This window comes from Larimichthys crocea, chromosome XVII (genome assembly GCF_000972845.2).
Source record: "Larimichthys crocea isolate SSNF chromosome XVII, L_crocea_2.0, whole genome shotgun sequence".
Classification (NCBI taxonomy): domain Eukaryota; kingdom Metazoa; phylum Chordata; class Actinopteri; family Sciaenidae; genus Larimichthys; species Larimichthys crocea.
Window position 1 is genome coordinate 24,936,054 of NC_040027.1, and position 23,882 is coordinate 24,959,935.

Below are 23,882 nucleotides of genomic sequence, written 5' to 3' on the forward strand. Positions count from 1 at the left end.
CTATTGATGAGAGTGCCACTGTGGCAGGTGGTCCGATGCACGTGGGTAGAGACTCAGACATGATGATTTTAATAATGTTTATTTTTCGTTGCTACACAAACACGCCGTCGTGGTCGTTCGCAGCGTCCTGTCTCCTTGGGTCTGCGACGCGTGAGTGTCCATATCGTGTGTGTCCTCAGGTCCAGCCGCTACTGTGTGTTAAAAAGAAGAGTGATTAACTCAACAGGGAAAAGCGGTGTGGCCAATCACGCTTACCTGGTGCGCTCTCCGTGAGCCTCTCCACACCTTCTCTTAGACCTGGTTTTGGCTCTGGGACACCGATGCACCACCCAGACATTGGCAAGAAATCCGTTTGTATAGGAAGGAACATGCAGCATCAGCTCAGGCAACAACCTGTAGGTTTTCGTCACCGTACCAAACTAGAGCCATGGCCTTTCTCTGTGGCAATTTCCAACAGGGAAAACACACTGATAACCAGAACTGTCGCTGTGTATCATAGCAAGTACTTTAATTCTAGACTTCTTAGTGCAGATACACGTAAAGTTACCAGCTTGATGCTTCAAAGCCAAGAAGAGGTGGAGAGGCTTATTCAAAACAAGGATGTAACGAGATTTGTGCAACCCCTCAGAGGAACTCCAGCCTATTGGGAAAAAACACTAAAAGATCTCCACGCCATGGTTAGACAGATCGTCCTCCGCTGCTGAGATGAGATGACCTGAATTCATAAACATAATCTACACATCTACATACATGTAACATAACTCATATGTGTGGTGCACATTCAGATTTTTATTGGAAAATATGTTTGAAATATTTGTTCAAAACAAAGTGCATTTATGTTTGAGATTTTTCACGTTTGTAATTAAATTGTTTTATTTGTATTGTCATTATTGTAATTTTATTATTATCGGATGTAAATCTATGTTTTGTATTTAAAGTATTGTTTATTGACCAATATTTATTATGTAATATCTTCATGTCATTTGGTGCAGCCACTCATCATGTGGCGCGACCAATAAAAGTAGTAACTTTGTGTATTGAATTCAAAATATAAAATAATAATATAGTTTCTCTAGCTGAAATATTAATCACTGATACAGTATACTTAAGTGACTGGTAGTTTGTTTTGTTTTTTAATCAGTGTAATGTAATTTAGAAGAAATATAGCTGAGTCAGTACAATTATGAACGGGACTATAACATTATGGAACAAAAGTATGAAATCATTATTGACAAAAAATCTGAAGAAATTCAAATACTTTGTTTCTAAACACTTTAAATAACTGAGAACTTGTCAGTCGCACCGCATGACATTTTTTTAAGGCCACGGCCAGTATGAAAAACCACGAAAAACGCTTAACTTCATTTTAAATTTTAATTTCTGTGTGCACAACATTCGTTCATGTTTCCCCTACATTATATTGTAATTGCCTGCAAATACATTTTTTAAAATGAAGGGTACAACTTCACTTCAAGCAGCTACCTTTTTTGATCACCAGCCAATGTGGCTGGTAAGTTTCTGAAGTTACCAGCCAATCAGAATTTCCACTAGCCACATTTTTTCCATGCAAAAAACACAGATTATGAGAGCAACTGAATTAATTTGATCATTTTATTAACTAAAGCTTTAAATTAATCTTACAATGAAGTTGGGAACTTAAGTACATAGAAAAATAATCCTAACATTTCATTACTCATTAACCCTTACATACTATTCAGGGTCTAATATGACCCATTTTTTGTACATAACAATAAAATAAAAACATTAAAACTCGCGAGCAGCACGCGTCAATTTCCACAGAGCACCTCGAGCGGGCGGAAGCAAGACACAGAAAAAGCAAAGAAAATCCGGTGGATTTTCAAAATAAAATATCTGGTGCACACTGCCGGTCGTAAAAACGGACAAAGGCGAAACTAATTAACTACGTAGCATATTTACACATGTAGAAGCATGTTTGGAAGAATATACACCGGGAAAATATCTGAATCTGAGCAAGTAAACAAAGTCTGGCGGGCTAAGCGCTCGCTTCTGAAACACTCCTGGTGGGGTTTGAAGTCGCGTGCAGGACGGACCAAATACACCACGCTGACGCAACGCGCCGGGAAGCCTGTTTGACCAGTGAGAGCAACAAGCAAGAGCCAAGAATCGTGATTCATTTTTTCTGTCAACTGTGACATGTGAGTCGTCACGCATTTGTACCGATTTTTAATCTTTTCACGATGCATCCTTACATCCCTATTGATGAAAATAAACTATTAACACATCCATTTTTGAATGCATTCTTAGTTCACAGCATTTTCCATGCCTGAAACGTCTGCACAGGACTGTAATAACCCTGAGTGTGAAAATATGAGGATTATATTCACATGTTTGCACTTGTTTCAAAGGGGTTTTATAACTAGGTTATGGAACAAAGACCACACCTTGAACCCATCCTATTTCTGTATCTCAGGTACTTAAACACTCCTCACCTCACTTAAATCCACACTGGCATGGTGTTTGTTAGTGAATTCATGAAAAAAACAACACATTGTCTCACCCACTTTGTAAAAGCCATTTATTTTACACAATGCTGAAACAAAAGTTTTTCACAACTATTCAGCAAAAACCTCAAATGGTGTATTTAAGGTTGTATTTTTCTTTTTTTAGAAACCCAAAAAGAAAACAGAAAAATGACATGGTGGGTAAAACAACAGACAAACGGAGATGAGAGCAACACCACACTGGTGCTTTCATCATTCCTAACCCACTGCCATGCTAGAACTGTAACACTCTCATGCAACCAACAACCCCTCACAGCTAAAGAGCAGCATTTGTTATAATAAAGTGCCTTTTTCCCCAAAAGTTTGTATACCCCATGTACAATATAATACAAAACGTTCCAGTCATTTCCAGTTCAAACGCAATAAAGAGAAGTAAAAGGAGAAAGAGCAAAAAGCACATGCTGAAAAGCTGAAAAAATATTTGTTTTGTTTTGGCTTCTAGCACTCCCTTTAGAACACTTTCACATATTAAGTGATTAATTATCGATAATTAAAACTCTAATGATGATCACCAATCTGAAGACAATCGTTTGTGAGACATCTATAACACTAGATTTTACTACAACATCATTTGCAAAAGGAAACGTTCAAGTCTTTGACAACCCATAATAAGGCATGAAGGAGCGATGGCTCAAACTCGTACAGCTTTAAGATGCATAGAAGAGAAGACGTGAGACAAACTGAACACAGACAGATTGTCAGAAAGCAGGAAGTGGACTATGTTTTATCATTCCAGCTGCGGACATACTGAGAAACAACGCAACTTTTCTTTCAAATTAAAAGTCACATACTGAGCTCACAAAACATGCTATGTGGCACCTCGCCAAACCAATCTTCAAATACCTTCATCTGCAAAAATAAGAAAACAAACCCTCCTGAGAGAAATTCATTCAATTCAAGCCGGGTGCCCCCTTCTCACCCGCACAATACTACTAATATTACTGCACACCGTAGTAACAGGCAATGATAATATACTGTGAATGCAACAGCTCATTCACCGTATGTTTCAAATGAAGTGACTTCACCGGCCGCTTACGGCAGACTGATTCTGACCAAACCTCAAATGTCTGCCTTTCCTGTTAAGGAACCATTTCTGCAAAAAATAAAATAAATAAATAATAATTAATACTAACACTTATGATGAGTCAATATAATGACATAATTTTTTATCATGTCAATTTGTTTCAGATGTGATTTTCAGTGGACAGAACCATGGCTAAGAAAGGTCAAAATAGCACCTGGAGAACACATTAGTACTATTTGGACTCATTCAGTCAGAGATATTTTGAGTATCTGGGATGATGAAGATATTTTTAGTATCCGGGATCAGTGAAGCAAAATGAATTAACTGATCAAATTTCAACTTTAATGCTAGCTCTCAGACAGTAAAGTCAACGGTTTGCATCACATTTTCAGGTAAATCCAACGTGTCGAACACATGTTTTTGTCATGTGTACATTCACTACAGATGCGCTCTGAAGGGAATATACTGCATGTGTACAGTGGTTTAACAGGCAATCCTCTAAATGAAGCCCGTGGGGCCTGTGAAGGTGATGCAGACTGTTGCTGTGTTTCCTGCCGTCATTTCTCTCAGTACATCACACGGCACAAGCGGCAGCAGTAATGATGTGGCAGCAGTGAGGCATGGCTCTGTGTGGGCTCCTATGAAGATCATCACAGCAGAATGTAAAGTAGGCAGCACAGCTAACTTGCAACAGAATGTCTTCTTCATCATCATCATCATTATCATCATCATCACCATCATCAGACCACAGTCACATGGCATGAAAACAAATATCCTCTCCCTGTCCTTGTTCCTCCCTGGTGGACCTTGTGTAGCGCTGTCATCCACTCTGCGGCCCTCTGTTGAACGGTGATGTGTCCTCTGATCTTCAGTTACTCATCGTCCCACGTTTGCTGCAGCAGGAAGTTGGCGGCCAGATTCTCGTTCTTCTCGCAGGCGAAGTAAGCCTGGATGACTAAGCCTTCAGGGAAACCCAGCGCTTTTAACTGGAACACAGCATGCACGTTCACGTTACACACACACACACATATATATATATATACACCTGTGCAACTGTCTGAGGCACAGCGTTTTTTCATGTCTACTTACTTGATTTTTTTGTGATATTTAATGAATAAAATGATTATAATTAATGAGATTATATAGAAAATCATGTTCAACTTATGCCGTCATATACTCTTATTGTTCAATATGATGCAAAAACATCCAATACAGATATATATTTATTAGTGCTGTCAAAATTAACGCGTTAATTTTGTCGATTAATTTTAAAGAATTAACGCGTAAAAAAAAAATTAACGCAATTAACGCGGTTATGTTTACTTCCGGTGGCGGCCGCCATTTTGGATGTGGCAAAGTAGAGCTTTGTTTCCCAGATATATTAGTGTGTGTGTGAATGGGTGTATAAGAGGCATTAACTTAAAGCCCTCACGGAGACGCCCACATTGCCCATAGCTAAAACCGGCCCTGCTTGTATTAGTTTACAGGCAGATCTGCCACATCCAATATGGCGGACGCGGTAACGTAACGCAGCAACGGACCAACCTGCTCAATGAGGCATCTATGTATATGTCTATGATCTATCCTAACTAAAGGAGAGTCTATGGCGGAAAGATGGATAAGGACTTTTAGGGGGAACATTTCATTTTAAAAAGTTGCCCGACGGCTCGTTGGACAAAAACAAGGCAATTTGCACAGTTTGCAAATCCGAATTTAAATTCCACAGAAGTAACACGACTTTAACATATCACCTCAAAGCAAAACACCCAGTCTACACTACAGGAGTGTGGCACTCGTCAGTATATTTCCTCATTCTGGCTTTTTTCTATTTGCACTGTGCATATGTGCACCTTAAGCCAATAACATGAATGAATTTAAATTTACTTTCTCTGTGTTTATTCTACATTAATTTGATCATTTTACATAAATAAATATTCATTATAAGCTTCAGTCTCAGAAAAATGCATTTAATTTATTGATACATTTATTGATAGATTAATCGCGATTAATCACAGAAATTTTTGCGATTAATTAGTTAATTTTTTTTAATCGATTGACAGCCCTAATATTTATATATAAATGCATCAGCAGCTGTTTACTGCTCGGTACAGCAGTCAAAGTACAGACAACACAAACTGACTCGCCAAGAATATCAACAACTTCTAGCACTTTAAATCTGCAGTTTATATATTTGTGATGGATTATGTCATTGTGGATAAAAATGAAGACACAACTCGTGATTTTGACTGGCCAAGAGCAACAATGTTCAGAGAATGCTTCCTCCTTCTGCGGCAGCTTGTGGGAGTTAAAAAATTGCACGCTCAGAATGTTTTGGTGAAAAACAAATATTCTATCAGATGTTTGAGCTGTTCAGCTTAAGCTATTTTGATCACAGTGCAAGTTGCACAAATACCAAGACAATGAGACAATCCAATACGGACGCTGAGAACTGACCCTCTCAATGGCCTCCTTCTCCTGTGGGGTGACCTGGATGTAGTTGGTGTGTGGTGACCCCTGGGCCTCAGCCCCCTCCCCTCCCGTGTCTCCACCTCGTGGCTCATTCAGCATCTGCACAAAACGCTCCTGGTGCTGCGTGATTTGCTGGAAAAAAAATACACACAAGCATGTGGATACTACTAAATAAAATATTATTTAAAAAAGGTGCACAGTAGTTCGTATGAAAACATCCTTCTGCTCTGTCTTACTAACGGAAAGAACATGAATCCCTGGCAGGACTTTAGTAGTAGTGTGTGCCAGTGTGGTACCTGCAGCAGCTGTGGGTTGTCTCTGCCAAGCTGTTGCAGCAGGGCTGGTAAGAGGGCTGGGTTCTGTTGGATGATCTGTCTCATTTGTTGGAACTGAGGCTGGTTCCTCAGGAACTCCAGAGGGTTCCCTGTAGAGACAGAGCCTCCACCAGCAGCGGGAGCAGTGGGAGGTTGGCTGGCAGGCACCAGCCCTGCTGAGGAGGGGACTACGGGAAGAAGAGAAGATTTTATTCAGGATGAGAATTGGTGGCACTGACATAAACAACCTGAAGTGATGGCATAAACAGAAGTAACAAGCGTGTGCTCTTACTGTTTGAGGATGCTGGAGGCTGTCGTGGTTGTTGTGTAGTAGGGGTGGGGGGGTTGGATGGAGCGCTTTGTCTAACTGGCTCCTGAGGTGGAAGATCACTGGCCTCTGCTGGAATACCCTGCATCACAGAAACATTTACTACACACTCTAGAATCAAGAGGCAGGCGGTGCTGGTGAAGAAACTCTTGGGTGGTTAAATCCTCACCATGAGTAGATACTCCACTGCTCGGTCTGGGTTGTTGTAACTGGCTCTGAGTGCGGCGACCACCTGCTCCCGCTCATAACCCATAGACATAATCTCTGACACCAGGTTCTCATAGGCCGGACCTGTCACTATGGAAACAACAGGAGAGGTGGGACAGAGACAGAAGAGCTTAATGAAACTATTTTATGCAGGTAAATTGTTGTAGTAACTTGGTTCCTGTAATCATTCTTCTCCCATACCTCTTACCAAACCAACTTTGTTTTTTTGTTTTGTTTTGTCTGTGCATGTGTTAAAAAAGACTTCTTTGTGTCTGTTTTAGTTTCCTAATTTGAATCTCAAACTCTTTGTTTGTATGTTTGCATGTTTTGCCCTTGTTTGTGTGGATTCTCTCCGGGTACTCCGGCTCCCACCCACAGTCCAAACACATAGACTGGGATAGACTCCAGAACAGGTAGTAAGAATTTGTCTTTACACATGGTTGAACATATGCACTTGTTTATTTGAAGTATACTGAGGACTTCATCTTCAAATAAAGCTGCTATCATTGGAAGCACACACTGCTGATCCATAATGTCTGTGTTCTAGTATAGATGTTATCATACTGAGAATCATTTCCGATGCAAACTAGACCAGCCAAGCACTGAGGATTAAAGCAAAAAGGAAAAGGCAAAGGATTACTAACTCACAAAGCACTACATAATGCATAACTGACCTGCTCCACCACTACACTAACCTCCTGTGTCAGAACTCTCTTCCTTTTGAATGTCAATATTCAAAACACAACTTAAGATTAAGAAGGTGTGATTTTGACGAATGTGTGTTCATCTCTGTGCTTGATTTCAACTCCTGTAAGAGTCCTAAAAAAAGTCACCAATGTATTACCCAGTATTGATGCTGCTTCTTCAAGGAGACCCAGTTCATCGACGAGGCTGTTACAGAAGAGAAGGAGAAAAAAGGAGACTGAGTGAAACATTCAGAATCAAATCCACTTAAGTCCTCTGTCAGGCTGTCATGCTAATGTCAGAATGCTAACATGCTAATGTTTAGCAGGTGAATGTTCACTATGTAAATTTAACATCTGAGCCGAGCTTGATGGTAATGTCAGCACTCCTGCAGGTATCTGGTTACAAACCAAAGATGGCCTGATGATGGAGCTCGTCAGATAAGGGGTCCCAGCTAAACCTACTATACACCATGACATCAACATCGACATCAAAATGGGCTCCCTATGTCAAACCCCCACCAGGGAAGCGAGAAACTTAGGAGTCATGATTGATGACCCATTTCAGATGATCCTTCAATCAATCCAAAAGGCCACGTTACACCGCTGCTCATTGAGATCCACTGGCTACCTGTAGCAGCCCACAGTAAATTCAAAATGCTTATGCTCGCCTACAAAGTAGTCTCCTGTTCTGCACCCACCCACTTGAATGCCCTTATGCCCTACAGGCTGATTCTATGTGAGTAGTAACTCAGCTTTCTTGGACAACATGAGTTAAATCCTTAGTATGCGTAAACAACCCCCAACCTGGAAGCAGAGGAGTGCACTGGTTCAGTGGCAGACGGTTGATTTTCGGTGTCTTCCCTCGGCTTCTCTTCTGGCTGGGCAGCAGGGGTGGGGCGGTCTGCGGGGGTTGAGGATGGGGTCGCCTGGACAGCTTCAAGAGCGGGAGCTAGAGCGGAGGCTAGGCTAGCAGCTAGAGCTGAGTCTGGAGCTGAGTCTGGCGCTGTGTTTGAGTCCAGAACTGCCGTTGCTTCAACAGAAGCTGGTGAGATGGTTTCTGGGACTGGGGGCGGGGATTCGGAGGGAGGCACTGACAGTGGGGCGGGTGTGGGTGCAGACACTGTATGCGTTGGCGTTGAGGGCACTTGTGTTGGAGTAGTGGCCAGTGCTGGGGCTGGGGCTGGGGCTTGGGCTGGGGCTTGGGCTGGGGCTTGGGCTGGAGCTGGGGCTGGGGCTGGGGCTGATGGTGGTGCTGGAGCTGCAATTGGCTGGGGAGTTGGCTGAGGGGCTGCTTGTGGAGGAGGGGCTGGTTTAGGCTGAAAACACAAAATTAATCATTAGTATTTTGTATATGACGACAAAACAACTTGATCAGGCTGTTAAGTTCAGATGCTCCAATGTTATATGTCAGAACGGTAACTCAAATAAAGGCTGGGCTCTTATAAAGCCTGATCAAACAAAACAAGTTGAGCTCACCAGGGTTCAGATCAACCTTTTAGCACTGTTTTTAAAATAAAAGCCCAACAGGAAAGGAAGAATACAGTGGACGGAAGCTTAACAGTGACTGGAAATAATCAGTGAAATAAAAACAGAATTTCTCTTCAGAGCAGGAGAGCAGAGAGTGTATAAAAAATAATAATCTATAACTCAGTAACTATAGTGACACTAACCTTGGTAACCATGACCACCACAAAGTTTTTCTCATCGATTTTGTACTCTTTCAGCGGGGTGCCATCATTTAAGATTTTCCCTGTAACATTCAAGCAGAAACAGCGAATGAGAGTCCATGGGAACTGAACCAACAATAAAGGAAGTAACTTGACATATCAAAGGAAAAACAGTGACTATATTATTACCTCATGATGTTTTTTTTTTGTGTTTTTCTTTTTCTTTTTTACTCTGAATAGTTCATATAATTCATGAACAACTCCTCTCTCCCCCTGCATCAGACTGTGGAGGCCTTAAACAGCTCCTTCAGCAACAGACTGCTACTCCCACCATGAAAGAAGGAGATCTAACAGGTCCTTCATTCCAACAGTTGTCAGACTCTTTAACCCCTGCATGACTTCATGACTTTTTCTATATATTTCTTATCAATCGTGTGTATAAGAGCTGCTGTGACAAGTGAATTTATCTGGTGTGAAATCATTCAAGTTTATCTTGAGCTACCCTGTATGAATTGTAAATACTGCTCATATATCCTAAATATATAAACCTTGAGTAATCATTTTGTAAGTGAGTAAATAGTTGATAGAAAGAATATCCCCATATAAAATTTCACTGAAAATGAAACAAACCAAGCATATTCAGTGGCTTTGTTATGAATGAAGGTGATGTTTTGATGTGTTTCTTTCTCTGTAACTCTGTAACTCCAGTAAGATCAGCCTCTGGCTCACCTGCATAGATTAGTTTTTGTCCCGCAGCAGGAAATGCATCTTTTCCTCTGTCTTCCTCTATTTTCTCTTTCAGAGCTTCCACCTGACAAACATCAAAAGATCAAACATTGACATTACTCAGGGAGTTATTGAGACTAAACAACTCCACGTGTTACCCCATGTCTCTGAAAGTTACAGAGGTCAGCGTAAGGTCTTGCAGTTGTTGCAGGAAACGTCACACCATCAGATGTGGTGGGGACGTGTTCCTGCTCACACAAGTGTGGTGACCAAACCTATATGAAAGTCCATGTAAATGCAATTCTGAGATTTCTTTCAAAATACATTAAATATGACTTTGAACAATATATTATTGAAATGTGGAGTTAGAGATTCAAACAGTTTTCTGTCCAGGATTTTGTGGGCGGTCCTAAAGGGTGGCTCGATGACACACTGAGGCCACCCTGAGCATACCCATGCAACCCTAGCAGAGAGATAGAGAAGAATTCATCTCGCTCAGAGTGTTTCAAAGTTAGTCATGTCATTTTCTGAACTCATCTGAAACGTTTCAGTCGCTTCAAAATCAAAAGTTTCAAAGTTTCTTGACTGCTCCCACGTGGCTTCAGCACATTCAGCAGCCCTGGAGCTGAGCTGCTAATTTTTACCTGATTTTTTCACCGAATTTCATAAACTTGTCGTTATTTTTAATCATTCAGATTTGGCTTGGTGGTTAATAACACTTTCCTCTTTGGTCTGACAAACTCAGAACATATATTTATTCTTGCTTTACGTGGACTTTAAGCCAGATGTGGCAGTCTGAATAAGAGTACCTCTGTCCAGGATGTCTCATTAACAATATAATTTGCTGCTTTTAACTGTTGGCAAAAATATTATTTTCTGTTAACGAAGAAATAACAACCTTCCATCCATTCGCAACTGGTTAAAGATCCAGTGTCACCTAGCAGCAATGTTGGAGATTGCAATCAGTGTTTGGTTTGTCTCTCCTGGGCTCCTGTAGAAAAATGTCAGTTCAACATGGCGGACTCCATGGAAGAGGACCCGCTCTCACTGTAAATATAAAGGGCTCAACAAAAACACTATGATTATTATTTCCAGGTGATTATACGCTAATGAAAATATACTAATAAATATTATATTCAAGCCCTACCAATAGATCCTCCTAAATCTTACACACTGGACCTTTGGTAGCTCTATTTCAATCGCTGACCTTGTCATTTACTTTGATATAAACTCATTTGAATATTATTTTAATGCCAGATTTGAATATGGAACATATGGATAAAAATGAAGTAATCACGTGCGCTTGAGTTTTAGATTAGGACAGATCAGGTGACTTGTGGTCAGTGACTTTTTGGACAGTTTGTCAGTATGTGACCACAGATGGAAGAAACGAGTGTACAGTGACACAGAGAGAGGATGTGATTGACAGCAGGCCTGCATGGATGTTTGGGAAGCAGCTTTGGGTCATGAGAGAGCTGCCATTGAAACTAAATGTCCAGACTCATGTGGTCCTGATAACTTCTAGCCGCTGACTCACGTGATGACACTTGACAGGACACTTCAGTTGAGCACAGCCTGTTATAAACTCCTCCGTGTTCGTTTCTGCGTGATAAACAGGCTGCAGGAGGCTTTGTCCTGTCCTCGCACAGACACTCTGACATTTCCTCTCACCAGCCTTCACGTTACTACATTAATAGACAGGACGTTTTCAAATATTGCACCGTCATTCATGGTGAGACACTGAAACAAGTCAAACACTGTCAAAGCTGATAGCACGTACACACAACATTTCCGGTTGGTGTTTTCAATATAAATCCTGAAAGCCGCTTACGAATCTCAAGAAACGTCGTTAAAACAGCTCGTGTAAGACAGACAATATGTATTTACTGTGTTATCTGACAAATGAACACATATGTTAGGTTATAAATGCTTTTTTCACCTGTGGTGTTTGTGACATGATGCTTTTACATTGAAGGGAAACTTGCTCGGTTCCGGTCTAACGCGAGCTAACTCCGGCTACATTACCTCACATGAACTCAGTTACCGTGAGAGCCTGCACGGTTGCTAACTTGTCTGTCTTCATATTTGTCACATTGACGTAATGTTTTTTTTTAATAATAAGATGAACAAGTAGCTTCTTTAAGTGTCTCCTTCACTGAGTGGAGCAGCCGTGCCCGCGGCCATGTCATTTCTTAGCTAACACTCCCGTATGCTACAGTGTACCGCTCTATGCCAACCCTCCCGGCCTGACCGTGTTTACTTCAGCCCCGTTAACTTCTACTCACCGTCAATTCGGGGTCTATTTCTATTTTGAACGTCTGCTGCTGGAGGGTCTTCAGTGTTATCGTCAGCATCTTTCGACGCGGTATTCAGAGGCAGCTGGGGTCAAAACTCAGTGTGTTCGGGGCAGTTTCTTGACTGAAGCCGCTCTTTTTCGCACAGTATCTATTTATCTGGGTCTAAATGTATGTGTGACTCAGCTGTCTCGGTGCAGGAGCGCGGCGCGCTGGCGCAGGGACGCCATCTACTGCTGGAGGCGAGGTACTGCACGCTGCCGCCTTCACGTACTGTCGGAAATAAGCCCACTCGGTGTCATGGTCTCCTGATCTAGTCTCACCTGATCCTGACGATTTTCCCCTTCGACCGAGATGATGTGATGGCCCAAACAACTGTCACTAAAGTAAAAATGCAACATTTAGCCAAGGCCGACCAGAAAGCAAAACAAGAAGCACATTTCTTCTAGTTAAAGTGCACTTCTATTGAATATTCTTACAAGCAGGGTCAAAAACATTTTTCCATTAAAGAGAAACACCAGCAAGTATCACACACCCTTGAAGTCGGAAGACTGACAATCAGAGAAGAAGGGGGATCAGATTTCCTTTTATTAGTCAAGTTCTTACACTTTGTCATTTTCATACCATACCACATGCAGTTACTTTTCATAAGACATGTGACTCGAGTCATTTGGTCCAAGTCTTGAGCAAGTCAAGTCATTCATAAAGAGTAAATACAAGGTACATGTCTAATATTATTATTGGCCAATTTAACTCACCTGTTCACGTTGACAATTCATTGATCTGGATCTGATCCACTGTGCCATTCCCACTGACAATGGATTAATATTTGATATTTAAACTAAAAAAAAACAAGTGAACACAGAAATGTTGGTCAGTGAAAAACGAGGTGTTTCAGTCAGTGGACAGCCAGAGAAAGACGGAGAACATTTACATCCGGCGTCAATGTCAGAGACCGTGTTGCTGCAAAGACAGTTACCACAGGAGTTACCATCTGCCCCCATGCAAAACATGTCATCGTATGACCCAGGATTATGTCAAACTAACACATGTTGTTAATGTTGCATCGTTACCAGACTATCCTTTATTCCTTTCTTGAGATCTTGAATGAATTATGTTGTAATCTCATGGAAACAATGTTTTGTTATCTTGGGAATATTATTCTGCTATCCTCAAGAAAACAAATGAAATTAACTGTAGTAATAAACTGTATGAATGTATGACCACTTAGGGCTTCCGCACTTACTAAGATAAAGTGATGGCAACTCATTTTGAAGTCCATGTGATGTGGTTGAAAGATTTGATTCTCATCATGCATCCTGCGGTCCATGGCAGGTTCAATGCCTGACATGAGGTCAAAAAGTGATGTTCACATTTTGTTCTATGACAAATAAAAAAAGCCCACTCATACATTTCGAAGCTTTTAGAGACTCGTGTTTAGACTCTCCCGTAACTCAAACTTTACAACTTGTAGAAGTTTAATTTAAGGAACCTTACACGTGTAAAGTTAAGTGGCGCTAATGTTGAAGTCATGTTACTTTATAGCCCTAGGCCTATCCCATTGGCCTTTTGTTAAGGGAGCCAGGGTGACACTAACTTCTACTCTATACATCTGTTCCCAGTATGTTACACCATAATAAGATATGTTTTCACTATCTGTACCGTAACTAGAAAGAAAATACAGGTGCACATTGTATGTTTGTTGTGAAAATGATCTTCTCATCACTACTCTCAAATAAGACCAGCAAACTTTCACACATCCAGCAGCAGCAGTGAGAGTAGGCGTCAGCTTGTTGAGAGAAGCTTCAATTTATTCAGTGAAACTCAAAAACAGCATGTGCCCATGGGACAGTCACTCATTCAGAACAAGGAGAAAAAAAGGATTGTAAAAATCACAGTTTGTCTATTGCAGTCTCACTCTCAAACACACACACACACACACGCTCGCACACACAGCTGGAGAAAAGGCGTATGTCCAAAATCAGAGCTTTGGAAACTTGTTTTCAGAGAATGATTGTAATGATTGAATAAATTATGGAGGGGCAATTAAAACAAAACAAAGAAACAGCACACAGGAGAAATAAAAGTGCATAAATCAGACATCACAGACCGCTGATTTCCTGGACATCCCGACAATAAAAAAGGAACTGGCTCTGTGAGTAACTGCAGGATGCACACACACCATGGAACGGACCACATTCAATAAATCACATTAAATTAGAAAATTCTCAACCAAAGCCGACACAGGAACAGAAGAAATAAACAACATGTAAACCCTTCTCCCATCTCTAATTTAAAGGCTTAAAAAAAAAAAAAGAAAAAAAAAGGGGGGGAATCAATATAAAATAAATCTGATCTGACCCCACCTTGCACCCCCTCCCCACCCCAACACCTGAATAAAAGGCTGCTGTAAGAAAGGCCAGAGTCCACAGGGCTTTCTGTCTTCTGTGAGTTTGAACTGTAGAGAGGAGCACACGGCAGTCAAACGGGTCATTTCCCCTACAACTCGTCCTTCTGATTCACATCCTCTTCTGTCCCGGCGTCCTCGTCAGTCTCCTCGTCGTGCTCGCCCTCCTCCTCCTCCTCCTCTTCCTCCTCCTCGTCTCCCTCTTCCTCCTCGTCTCCCTTGGCATCCTTCTTGCTCTTCTCCTCCTCTTCCCTCAGTTTCCTCTCCATGTCGTCCTGCTCCTCCTTCATCTTCTTCTCTGGTCCCTGATGTGCAGAGAAGACACGTTGTTTTAATGTTTTGGACCCAAACGTGTGATAGTTCTCAAAATTATGATATTTGGACTCATGTCACACCGCAGATGACAGTTCTAACTCTTTGGATATGAAAGCTATTCTCTTTGTGGCAAACATGCACACCCAAGCAGGAAGTGGTGGAGGTGGTGGACGACCTACCTTAGTAACTCCCCAGGTTTGTTTTCCAAACTCCTCTGCTTCTTTGACGTCATCGCTGATCAGGAGGTTGTCAAAGATGGTGCCAGATTTAACCTGAATGAACAGACCAAACACACGATCTAGATGAATGATTGTTCCACATGTATACTTTAGTTAATACAACTCTCGGTGGGTGCGTAGTCATCGTTACCTGCCACAGATCCAGGCCCAGTACGCCAATCTTATCAAACTTGTACATGGCGGCGTCATGAGTGTACTCTGGGTTGTCGATCTCAGGGTGGACCCAGGGTCCCTTGTAGTCAGGGTTGTCAATCTGCTTGGGTTTCCACTCACCCTGCAAAGACAACACAAGAAGTTAGGACTCGCGGTGGTACTAATGATACTAGACAGACCGAGGCCTCACACACACTGAACATGTTTAACAATCCTCCAGTGGAGAACAGTTCAGTCTGACCTTGTACTCTGGGTTGGTGATCATAGGAGGTTCCCACTCTCCGTCCATGTCCTCGTCCCAGTCGTCAGGCTTCTTGGCGTCAGGGTCAGGGATGGTCTCGACTTGGTCCCAGTCCTGGAAGACAACAGAAATGGAGATACCACTTAGATATATTGTTATGATCATTAAATGGAGATACGACCTTAGTCTACAGCTGCAAAATGAATGATCACGACTTTGGTTTCCCACTGCTAAACTAACCACACCATCACGAACTGAATATGATGTACACATGAAGGTCGAGAGGAACAACATCACTATCAACTCAGACATGATCCAACACACCAATGCTGTACAGCATCACAGGGGATTTAATTATGGGTCAAAACTTTTAGTACAGTTTCATTTAGTTTCAGTCAGATTTTGATGCAAAGCAGTGCTCTGTTTATTTCAATGTGAAAGTAAACATAAAATAAACATATTTTGTCCCTTAAAATCCATAAATATTCCTAAAAAATAATCTTAAATCACGATCATCATTTGGATGGACACCTTAGATCACACTATTAATTCAAGTTGCTTCTGCGGTTTCATTTTTTTTCCCCATTCTTATTTTATCTGCTTTCATTTTCTATTTCTCTGTACTAACTCCTGAATGCCTCCTCTAAAGATCAGTTAAGGATTATTTGAAGTGCTGATCTTAATGTAAGGACACAGCAGCTTCCAGCTCAGAACTACAAACAGTGGAAGATCCTGTAGTTCCTTTAAATGAGCTGTGACGGCGCTGCTGCAGGAAACGTTTCCAGTCATGTGATCGGCACACAGCCAATCACATGAGTGCTGATCATGGTTTTCACTTTTCTGCTTTAGCTTCTCTTTTAATGATCATGTCTATCATACATTTATACAAGTAAAACAAATAGTGCCCGACAGGCAATGTGACTGGTCAACTAGACATTTAGAATGTGCCCAAATCAGCATGACAGCACAGCGGACTCAATATATAATAAATATAAAATATAAGTACACTGGAAGTCAACTTTTAATAGAGTAAGTAATACATCTGAATTTCAAATTTCAGCTATCTTTGATGAATATTCTGGGTTTTATGGAGGCGTTACACTGCCTCGTTAATACAGGTGTGTGCCTCGTTAATACAGGTGTGTGCCTCTTTGTGTGTAGTTCAGTGAGCTCAGAGAAAATGTTTTTGAAGACTGAAGGTGGACTAATATGGACTGAGGCTAAATATTTCATTAGATAAAAACATGAATTTTGGAAATGATTCCATCCATCTTTGTTCAACACAGTTTGACTTTACAGCGCTGTGAAGTTATTAGAAATCACATCCTCAGCTGTGTGCTCAGTCATAAATACCGCACTATGAGCTTAAAAATACATGTGAAGTTTAGGGACTGAGGAGCTAAATCAGTCCATGGAAAAGATATGTTTTCAGCAGATATCTTAGTCACTACAAGACTGAACCAGCAAAGCAGTTTAGTGTGTGTGATGTTTATTCAGCTTGGGAAACTCCACAGACTAGAAACTGTCTCTGTTGCTAGGTCGTTACTAAGGACTCGGACTACCTGCTGGAGTAGTAAACTGGATTCATTACATATAAGAGTCTACTGCTATGACTGATCACACTGACCCATCCTTTGATTAAATACTTGATTTAAGTTGGTAATTGTTGCATTATTGCAATATTCTGGATGGACGTCTGGTCTCATGTAACGATGCTGTAAAATTGGTTAGATAGCTAACTTTATGTCTGTCTGACTGTCTTGGCTTTTCCCCCACACAGCAGGTCAAAGAGCATCACAGCACGATTGCCCTCCATTGATTTTATTGGAAGTCAGAAACGGTGGCTGTGACAATAAAGCTGATCTCTTACCTCGGGCTTCGTGTCACTGGGATCGGGGATCTTGGCTCTGTCGTCCCAGTCACTGGGTTTCTTGGCCTCTGGGTCCTTGATCGTCTTCGCGGGCAGCATGTCCCAGTCTTCCTCCAGGGAGCCGGACTCCACCTTCTCGTCGTCGATCCTCACCTCGTACGTCTGATCCGGATTCAGTATCAGTGTGTAAAGGTGGGTCAGCTCGTCATCCTGCAGAGAGGAGGGGGGGGGCGTAGAGGTGGTTTAGAGTGAGCGATGAGTAAAACTCATCATCATGGAAGAAGAAATGATCCAACGGGCTTCACGCGGGGACTTACTTTGCATTTGATGTCTTTCTTGATGAGGTGGTTCTGGCCCTTGTAGTTGAAGATGACGTGAACCTTCTTTGTGCTGTACCCACAGATGTCAGGCCCTGCAGACACAGGTCACAGAAAGTCAGCATCCTTCACAGCCCCCCCCCTCTCCTAAGTGGTCAGGCCTCAGTGCCCCTGCAAAGACAAACATGACTTACCAAACATGATGTAATACTGCGAGTCTCCGTGCATGGCGCTCTGGTCCAGGTCAGAGGGGAAGATCTTGACGTAGCCGCCTCCACAGTCGATCTTCTGCTCGTGCTTGATGGTGAACTGGATGACCAGGGGCTTTCCCTCGTTGCTGAAGGGCTCAAAGCGGCCTGACAGGGCGTAAAAACGGGCATCCTGGCTGGTCTGGATACCTGGTACAAAAAGTGTGGAGGAGGGGAATGTGTGATTGTGTGACCACAGAATAAACCTGGGGCTAGGGAAGACTTCATCACAGAATATGTGCCCAAAGCATTAAGGATTTCTGTGATAAGGGTCCCCCCTGGCAGGTTCTTCCAGTCCTGGATATAAGGTGAGGCAAATATCTCGTCTTTCTGGCTGTACTCGTGTTCTCAAACCTCTTTTACGTACATTTGCATGATAATAAACCGTCTGCAGGTATGTGAGGTATGCAAATGCACACATAGACAAATACATGTGCATCAGTCCAACTGAAGTTACCTTTATCAGCCTCAGCATCTCCGTAGAACTTCCCGGCGCTCAGTTTCCACTGGCCGTAGTCTGACTTGTGCTTCGACTCGACCCACCGGCTCTTCCATCCATCTGGGAAAAAAAAAACACAGAAATCCAACTCAGCTGGTTGCTCAAAGCCCAGTCAGGCCTCTTCCTGGACCTTTTGAGCCACACCACATTTTTACACACTGCGTGGACTTCAGACTGATCTGCTGCATTTACAGGACTTCAGAATAAAAAAGGGGACATTTTGCGCAATGACAGGGTCTTGGTGTGGAGGCAGGGGGGGATGGGGGGGGGGGTCTCATTTACAAGGGATGGACCACAGAAGCTGCTTTTACTCTATAAGTTGTGCTCTGAACCGAGCCGGATTTCACCTGAGAGACCCTCGATGCGTATGAGCTCAATATCAAAAGTGAAAGAATATTTGAAACTGTCTGTGGTCCTCACTGCTCCACTGAGTCCTGTCTCTTCATTTAAAAACAAATATTACAACATTTACGGTGTCTTCTGTCACACTCGGACCGTGTTCTGGCTCAATACACACACACACACACACACCGAGGAGAACCGGACCAGTCTCACACACACACACATAGGACACATCAAGAGTCTATACTGCACCTTCATCCCCGAACTGCTCCTTGAAGTACACGGTAGCGTCAATGGTGACAGCTATCGATGCAAGAACCGCAAGTATCGCCGCTGGAAGCTTCATGTCGGCGGGACGTGTCCGGCGTCGGTCCAGAGAGGTAAAAGGAGAAAGTCCGAGGGGAGTCCGGGCTCTTAAAGTCTGGAGGAAATGTAACCTGAGTATTTCAACAGCGACGAGCCCTGCACAGATGGCCGCAGCTCATTGGACGAGCGTCTCGCCAATGAAATGAGACCACGAGTTACTTTTCGGAAACGCTCGGGTTGAGTCGGAGCGAGATCGGAGAGAGGGGCGAGACACGGCGCTGCTCTGCTGCTGTGTTCAGGGGCTGTGGGGAAAATGTGTGACGTGGTTCTTGGGTTTTTTTTTTAAGTGTGGTTTTGTGAGGAACTTCAGCATAGTCAGTGCGCTGCCTACTGTAGACAGTGTGTGTGTGGTCAGTGTAGAGAAACAAACAGCAGTGTTTTATCTGTTGACTCTGTCAGAAAAACATGATTTGGCACATAGTAAAGACAAACCTGAAAAAACAAACAATATCTGTATAAGTGTATGCTACAGTGAGAATGCTCTCACCATGTCATCAGACTGCCCTTTGTCTTGGCACTACATTGTCTCAGCCGTCGAACTTGCAGAACTCGTCTTAAAGGTTTTTTAAAGGTTGAGTTCTTCCTTGCCACTGAAGCGTTTGGTCATGGTATGAATTGTTGAGTCTCTGTAAACAATATTATACAGTACATTCTAGACCTACTACATATGGAAAGTGTCATGAGATAACCTCTGTTATGATTTGACAGTGCAAACATTAATCAAAGATTATCCTTGGGCCTACACTGTGCCCAGGGCTGACCGCCGACATAAGTGGGCTATGCTGTTGCTTAGGGCCACAGCTGCTGGGGTGGGAACTCACGCAATGAACCCTTTACACATGCTCTACCACACGTGCATTAACCTACAGATTCAGATTCGCTGCTTTCTCCCTGATGGCCTGAAGAACTCACTGCTGCGCGGTGCTGCTTGATTGCCTCTCTGCTGCCTGTGTCCTGTCTGCCTCTCTGCTGCCTGTGTCCTGTCTGTCTCTCTGCTGCCTGTGTTCTGTCTGCCTCTCTGCTGCCTGTGTCCTGTCTGTCTCTCTTCTGCCTGTGTCCTGTCTGTCTCTCTGCTGCCTGTGTCCTGTCTGTCTCTCTTCTGCCTGTGTCCTGTCTGTCTCTCTGCTGCCTGTGTCCTGTCTGTCTCTCTTCTGCCTGTGTCCTGTCTGTCTCTCTGCTGCTTGTGTCCTGTCTGTCTCTCTTCTGCCTGTGTCCTGTCTGTCTCTCTTCTGCCGTTTGTGTCCTGTCTGTCTCTATTCTGCCTGTGTCCTGTCTGTCTCTCTTCTGCCTGTGTCCTGTCTGTCTCTCTGCTGCCTGTGTCCTGTCTGTCTCTCTGCCGTCTGTGTCCTGTCTGTCTCTCTTCTGCCGTTTGTGTCCTGTCTGTCTCTCTTCTGCCTGTGTCCTGTCTGTCTCTCTTCTGCCTGTGTCCTGTCTGTCTCTCTGCTCTGTCGTCAGTTATTAGTTAGATCTTGACTGCGTCACAGTCCTGTCACTTCTGTCAACACGAGAGGACACGTCTGACAAAACAGCTTCATTCTGTGGCTCTTCTGGCAGCAGCACAGCGTCTCTCTGCTCAGGTGTAACAGTGAGTTACTATGGTTACGGGAACACCCTGAAATCTGAATGTAGCCTGATCGTTCCTCAGTGATGAAATCTTGTATGATAACATAATTGTATGTGACACATCTAAAGCCAAATAAAAAAAGGAAGCTTCAGAGCCCCTCCCTCATGAAAATATTATGTATGTTAAATTGTGCTGTGTGAAAATCATCATCATACTTTGGTATTTATCCTTGCTCTTATTGATCAGACAGGACCTCTGGTTAATATCTTCATTTATTCTAACTCTGAAGAATTCTGACAAATCCAAACAAAAAAGTTCAGCTAACTCTTTCTCTCTCTTCTATTTCTAGGCTGACTTTCTAGTTTAACCACTAGTTTCAGGATCCACAGTCTGTGAACTATTTATTTTTTCTTTCATTTACTTTCCACATAATACATCTGTTTGTAGTTACTTGCCAACCCTCAAAGAAAGTAAGAGATTTGATATTGATTGATTTGTCCATCTCTACTGTTTGTGTGTGTGTTCATTCAGTTATCAGAGGTGTGTGTGAATTGTTGACTGCACTAGGAGTGTTTTGGAAATCTTGCTTTGGCATAATAAAAACCTTAGGTGGGCCCTGGCTGAACGGTATGAACACACAGCAGGCTGAGCAATATTCTGTTCACTAGCAAGTTGGACTATTTTACACCGTGTTGGTTATTGATAGGAAAGGATAATAGATAAATGGGTTTTCAGTACGTTCTAAAGCTTTTAACTTACCAAATAGCATGAAAACCATTTACTGCAATATTTTTTACAATGAAAGGGCATGAAGGTGTGAACTTATCATGCAAGCATGTATCATGTAAAATGTTTAAACTTTTTTTTTTAACTCCTGCAAATCCTCTAATCTAGTATAGGCTTTATTACAGTCCATTCATTGGGGTTGGTCATTTTGTTTGAACATAAGTAACTCATGTTCAGGCAAATAAATAAAACACAATCACAGATTATGTGAGTTAATGTCAAATACAAAGAGTTCTGTTGCAACCTAATACACTGAAAGTGACAAAAAGAACTGACAATGTACACACTTGACCTGCACTTCTTGAGTTGCATGCACACATTGTTACAACTAATCCAGTGTTACAACATTTCCTGCTCACCACAATAAGACAAGACAAGTGAAACATAAAGACCTGAAGGAGGACTTCAGAATAAAAGCACAATGACAGGCTCTCATTTATAACTGATGGACCACAAATACTGATCTGAACTTGCGTGATAACAATTTTTTAAAAGAATATTAGATTGGTCAAACAACATAAATCTAATATACAATAATGTATGTGAATTGATAAATATACACCAAACATGAAACCATAAGCTGTATTTTAAGTGTCTTTCTTGACTAGGAATGGTGATTCTCATTGGTTATGCCACATTCTTCACTAACAGGAAAAAGTACCTCTACACACAAAAAAATCTTATGCATAAAATCTAAATTTAAAGTACAATAGCATAAATGAAAACTCTTAGACGGCAAAGTAACAGTAGTACTATCAGAGTGTAGCACTCTGAAATGTGATGTGAGTGGATTCAGATTGGATCCAGTCAAATCAGTCAAGATGCCTTGTGATGTCTGACTGGATCAGGTGAACCAGATAGTGTGTGTCTTTTTGCTCTGAGGGACAAGTACAAGTGTTGTCGTGCTGCGTCTTCTGTCATCCTCGAGAAACTTCTCATCCCTCTACTGACTGTCGACAGTCTGTTAGTGTATCGCTGTCTGCCACATGAGGAAAGACCAAAGTCAGAATATTTTTTACGACACGGGGTCTTTAAAGTAATCAGTTATTTGGAAGGTTTACCACGTGCCCATGCACTATCACTTTGTGTTAGATGTAATTATTTAAAGGCTGTACTGCAAGTATCTGCGAGTACTAAGCTAAAGCTCCAAGACGTTTGTCCAAAGTAATTACAAAGAGTGGCCACACAGAGGCCCCAGAGTCTGCAGTACAGGTCAGAGGCACAAGGTGACAGCAGAAAACACCTCACTGATGGAAACTGAAGCTCCCCATGAAAAACTAATAGTTAAACTGGTTTAATTTTCAAGAATAGCCAGGGCGCCTTCTTGCTGTCACCATCATCACTTGATGGTGAGAGAGCCACACATGGGTCTAAAGATCTCCTCTTCATGGTGGTCCAAAACACCTGTGGTACACTCGCCTGGTGTGCTCTGAGGTCACAGTCCACACAGCCCGGCTAACAAACTGACCTAACGGCAGCTACAGTTGGCAGCAGTTTACTTTACCGTTCACCAGGGAACTCTGTAAATCTCAGAGAGCTGATATGCAGCAGCCAGAGGATATCAGAGGGACAACCAGAAAACATTTCCTCAATTAAAATATGATCCAGTTTCACCAGAATCAGTGAAATCGCTGGCGTGACTTAATGCCGTGGAACACCAAAATCAGCTGTTTCTCTGCAGATATCCATTCTTTTGTTGCAGCTAACTTGTCCACTCATGGTAGAAATATGCAGACTATTGTCCACAATATATCTGGCTCTGGAGAACAGCACATACTTAGCATTCAGGGCTCAGTGCCTCTTTTAATTTGTCGAAGGCTTCTTGTAGGATTTCAGTGTGCAGTATCAGTGAAACAACACAGAACTGTATCATCAGCATAAAGCTGAACATGAGGGATATAATATTGTTTAATCGCGAAGAAGAAAGGATCCAACGAGGGAATCTTGTACAGTGGCACAAATCAAATGATCATTTGCCAAAATTGCACATTGCTTGCTATGTGAAGATAGTCCTGAAACCATTGACAGGATTTATGATTCCATAATCTCCATAGGAGCACAGCATGCACAACATTTCCCTTCGACAACAGCAGATAAGTAAGAGCAGTGACTGTTCACGCAACTCTGTTCACGTGCAGATTTTCAGACCTGAGGATGATTTCAGTAGAAATAGAGACATGTCATTTATTCAGTGATAAATGCAGCGCAGAGCTTTAAAAAAAAAAGGATCTAGTTCATCCTCCCCAGTTGCTTTCCTGCAATCAATAACTTGCAGTG

At 42.3% G+C, this 23,882-nt stretch overlaps 2 protein-coding genes across 2 annotated transcripts; both read right to left on the bottom strand.

The window, feature by feature from the left end:
• Positions 1-2,542: 2,542 nt before the first annotated feature.
• Positions 2,543-12,523, bottom strand: rad23ab (RAD23 homolog A, nucleotide excision repair protein b). Its single transcript, XM_027290098.1, has 10 exons — positions 12,250-12,523; positions 9,968-10,049; positions 9,242-9,321; positions 8,376-8,887; positions 7,730-7,776; positions 6,848-6,975; positions 6,643-6,760; positions 6,333-6,538; positions 6,022-6,168; positions 2,543-4,553 (listed from the first exon to the last, which is right to left on the bottom strand). Exons 1-10 carry the CDS (start codon positions 12,316-12,318, stop codon positions 4,440-4,442), a joined length of 1,503 nt encoding a protein of 500 aa, XP_027145899.1. The 5' UTR covers positions 12,319-12,523; the 3' UTR covers positions 2,543-4,439.
• A 1,525-nt stretch (positions 12,524-14,048) lies between these two features.
• LOC104940285 (calreticulin) lies at positions 14,049-19,353 on the bottom strand. Its single transcript, XM_010756852.3, has 9 exons — positions 19,142-19,353; positions 18,506-18,607; positions 17,995-18,198; positions 17,801-17,895; positions 17,484-17,693; positions 15,614-15,727; positions 15,350-15,493; positions 15,160-15,252; positions 14,049-14,970 (listed from the first exon to the last, which is right to left on the bottom strand). Exons 1-9 carry the CDS (start codon positions 19,233-19,235, stop codon positions 14,758-14,760), a joined length of 1,269 nt encoding a protein of 422 aa, XP_010755154.3. The 5' UTR covers positions 19,236-19,353; the 3' UTR covers positions 14,049-14,757.
• Positions 19,354-23,882: the final 4,529 nt, after the last annotated feature.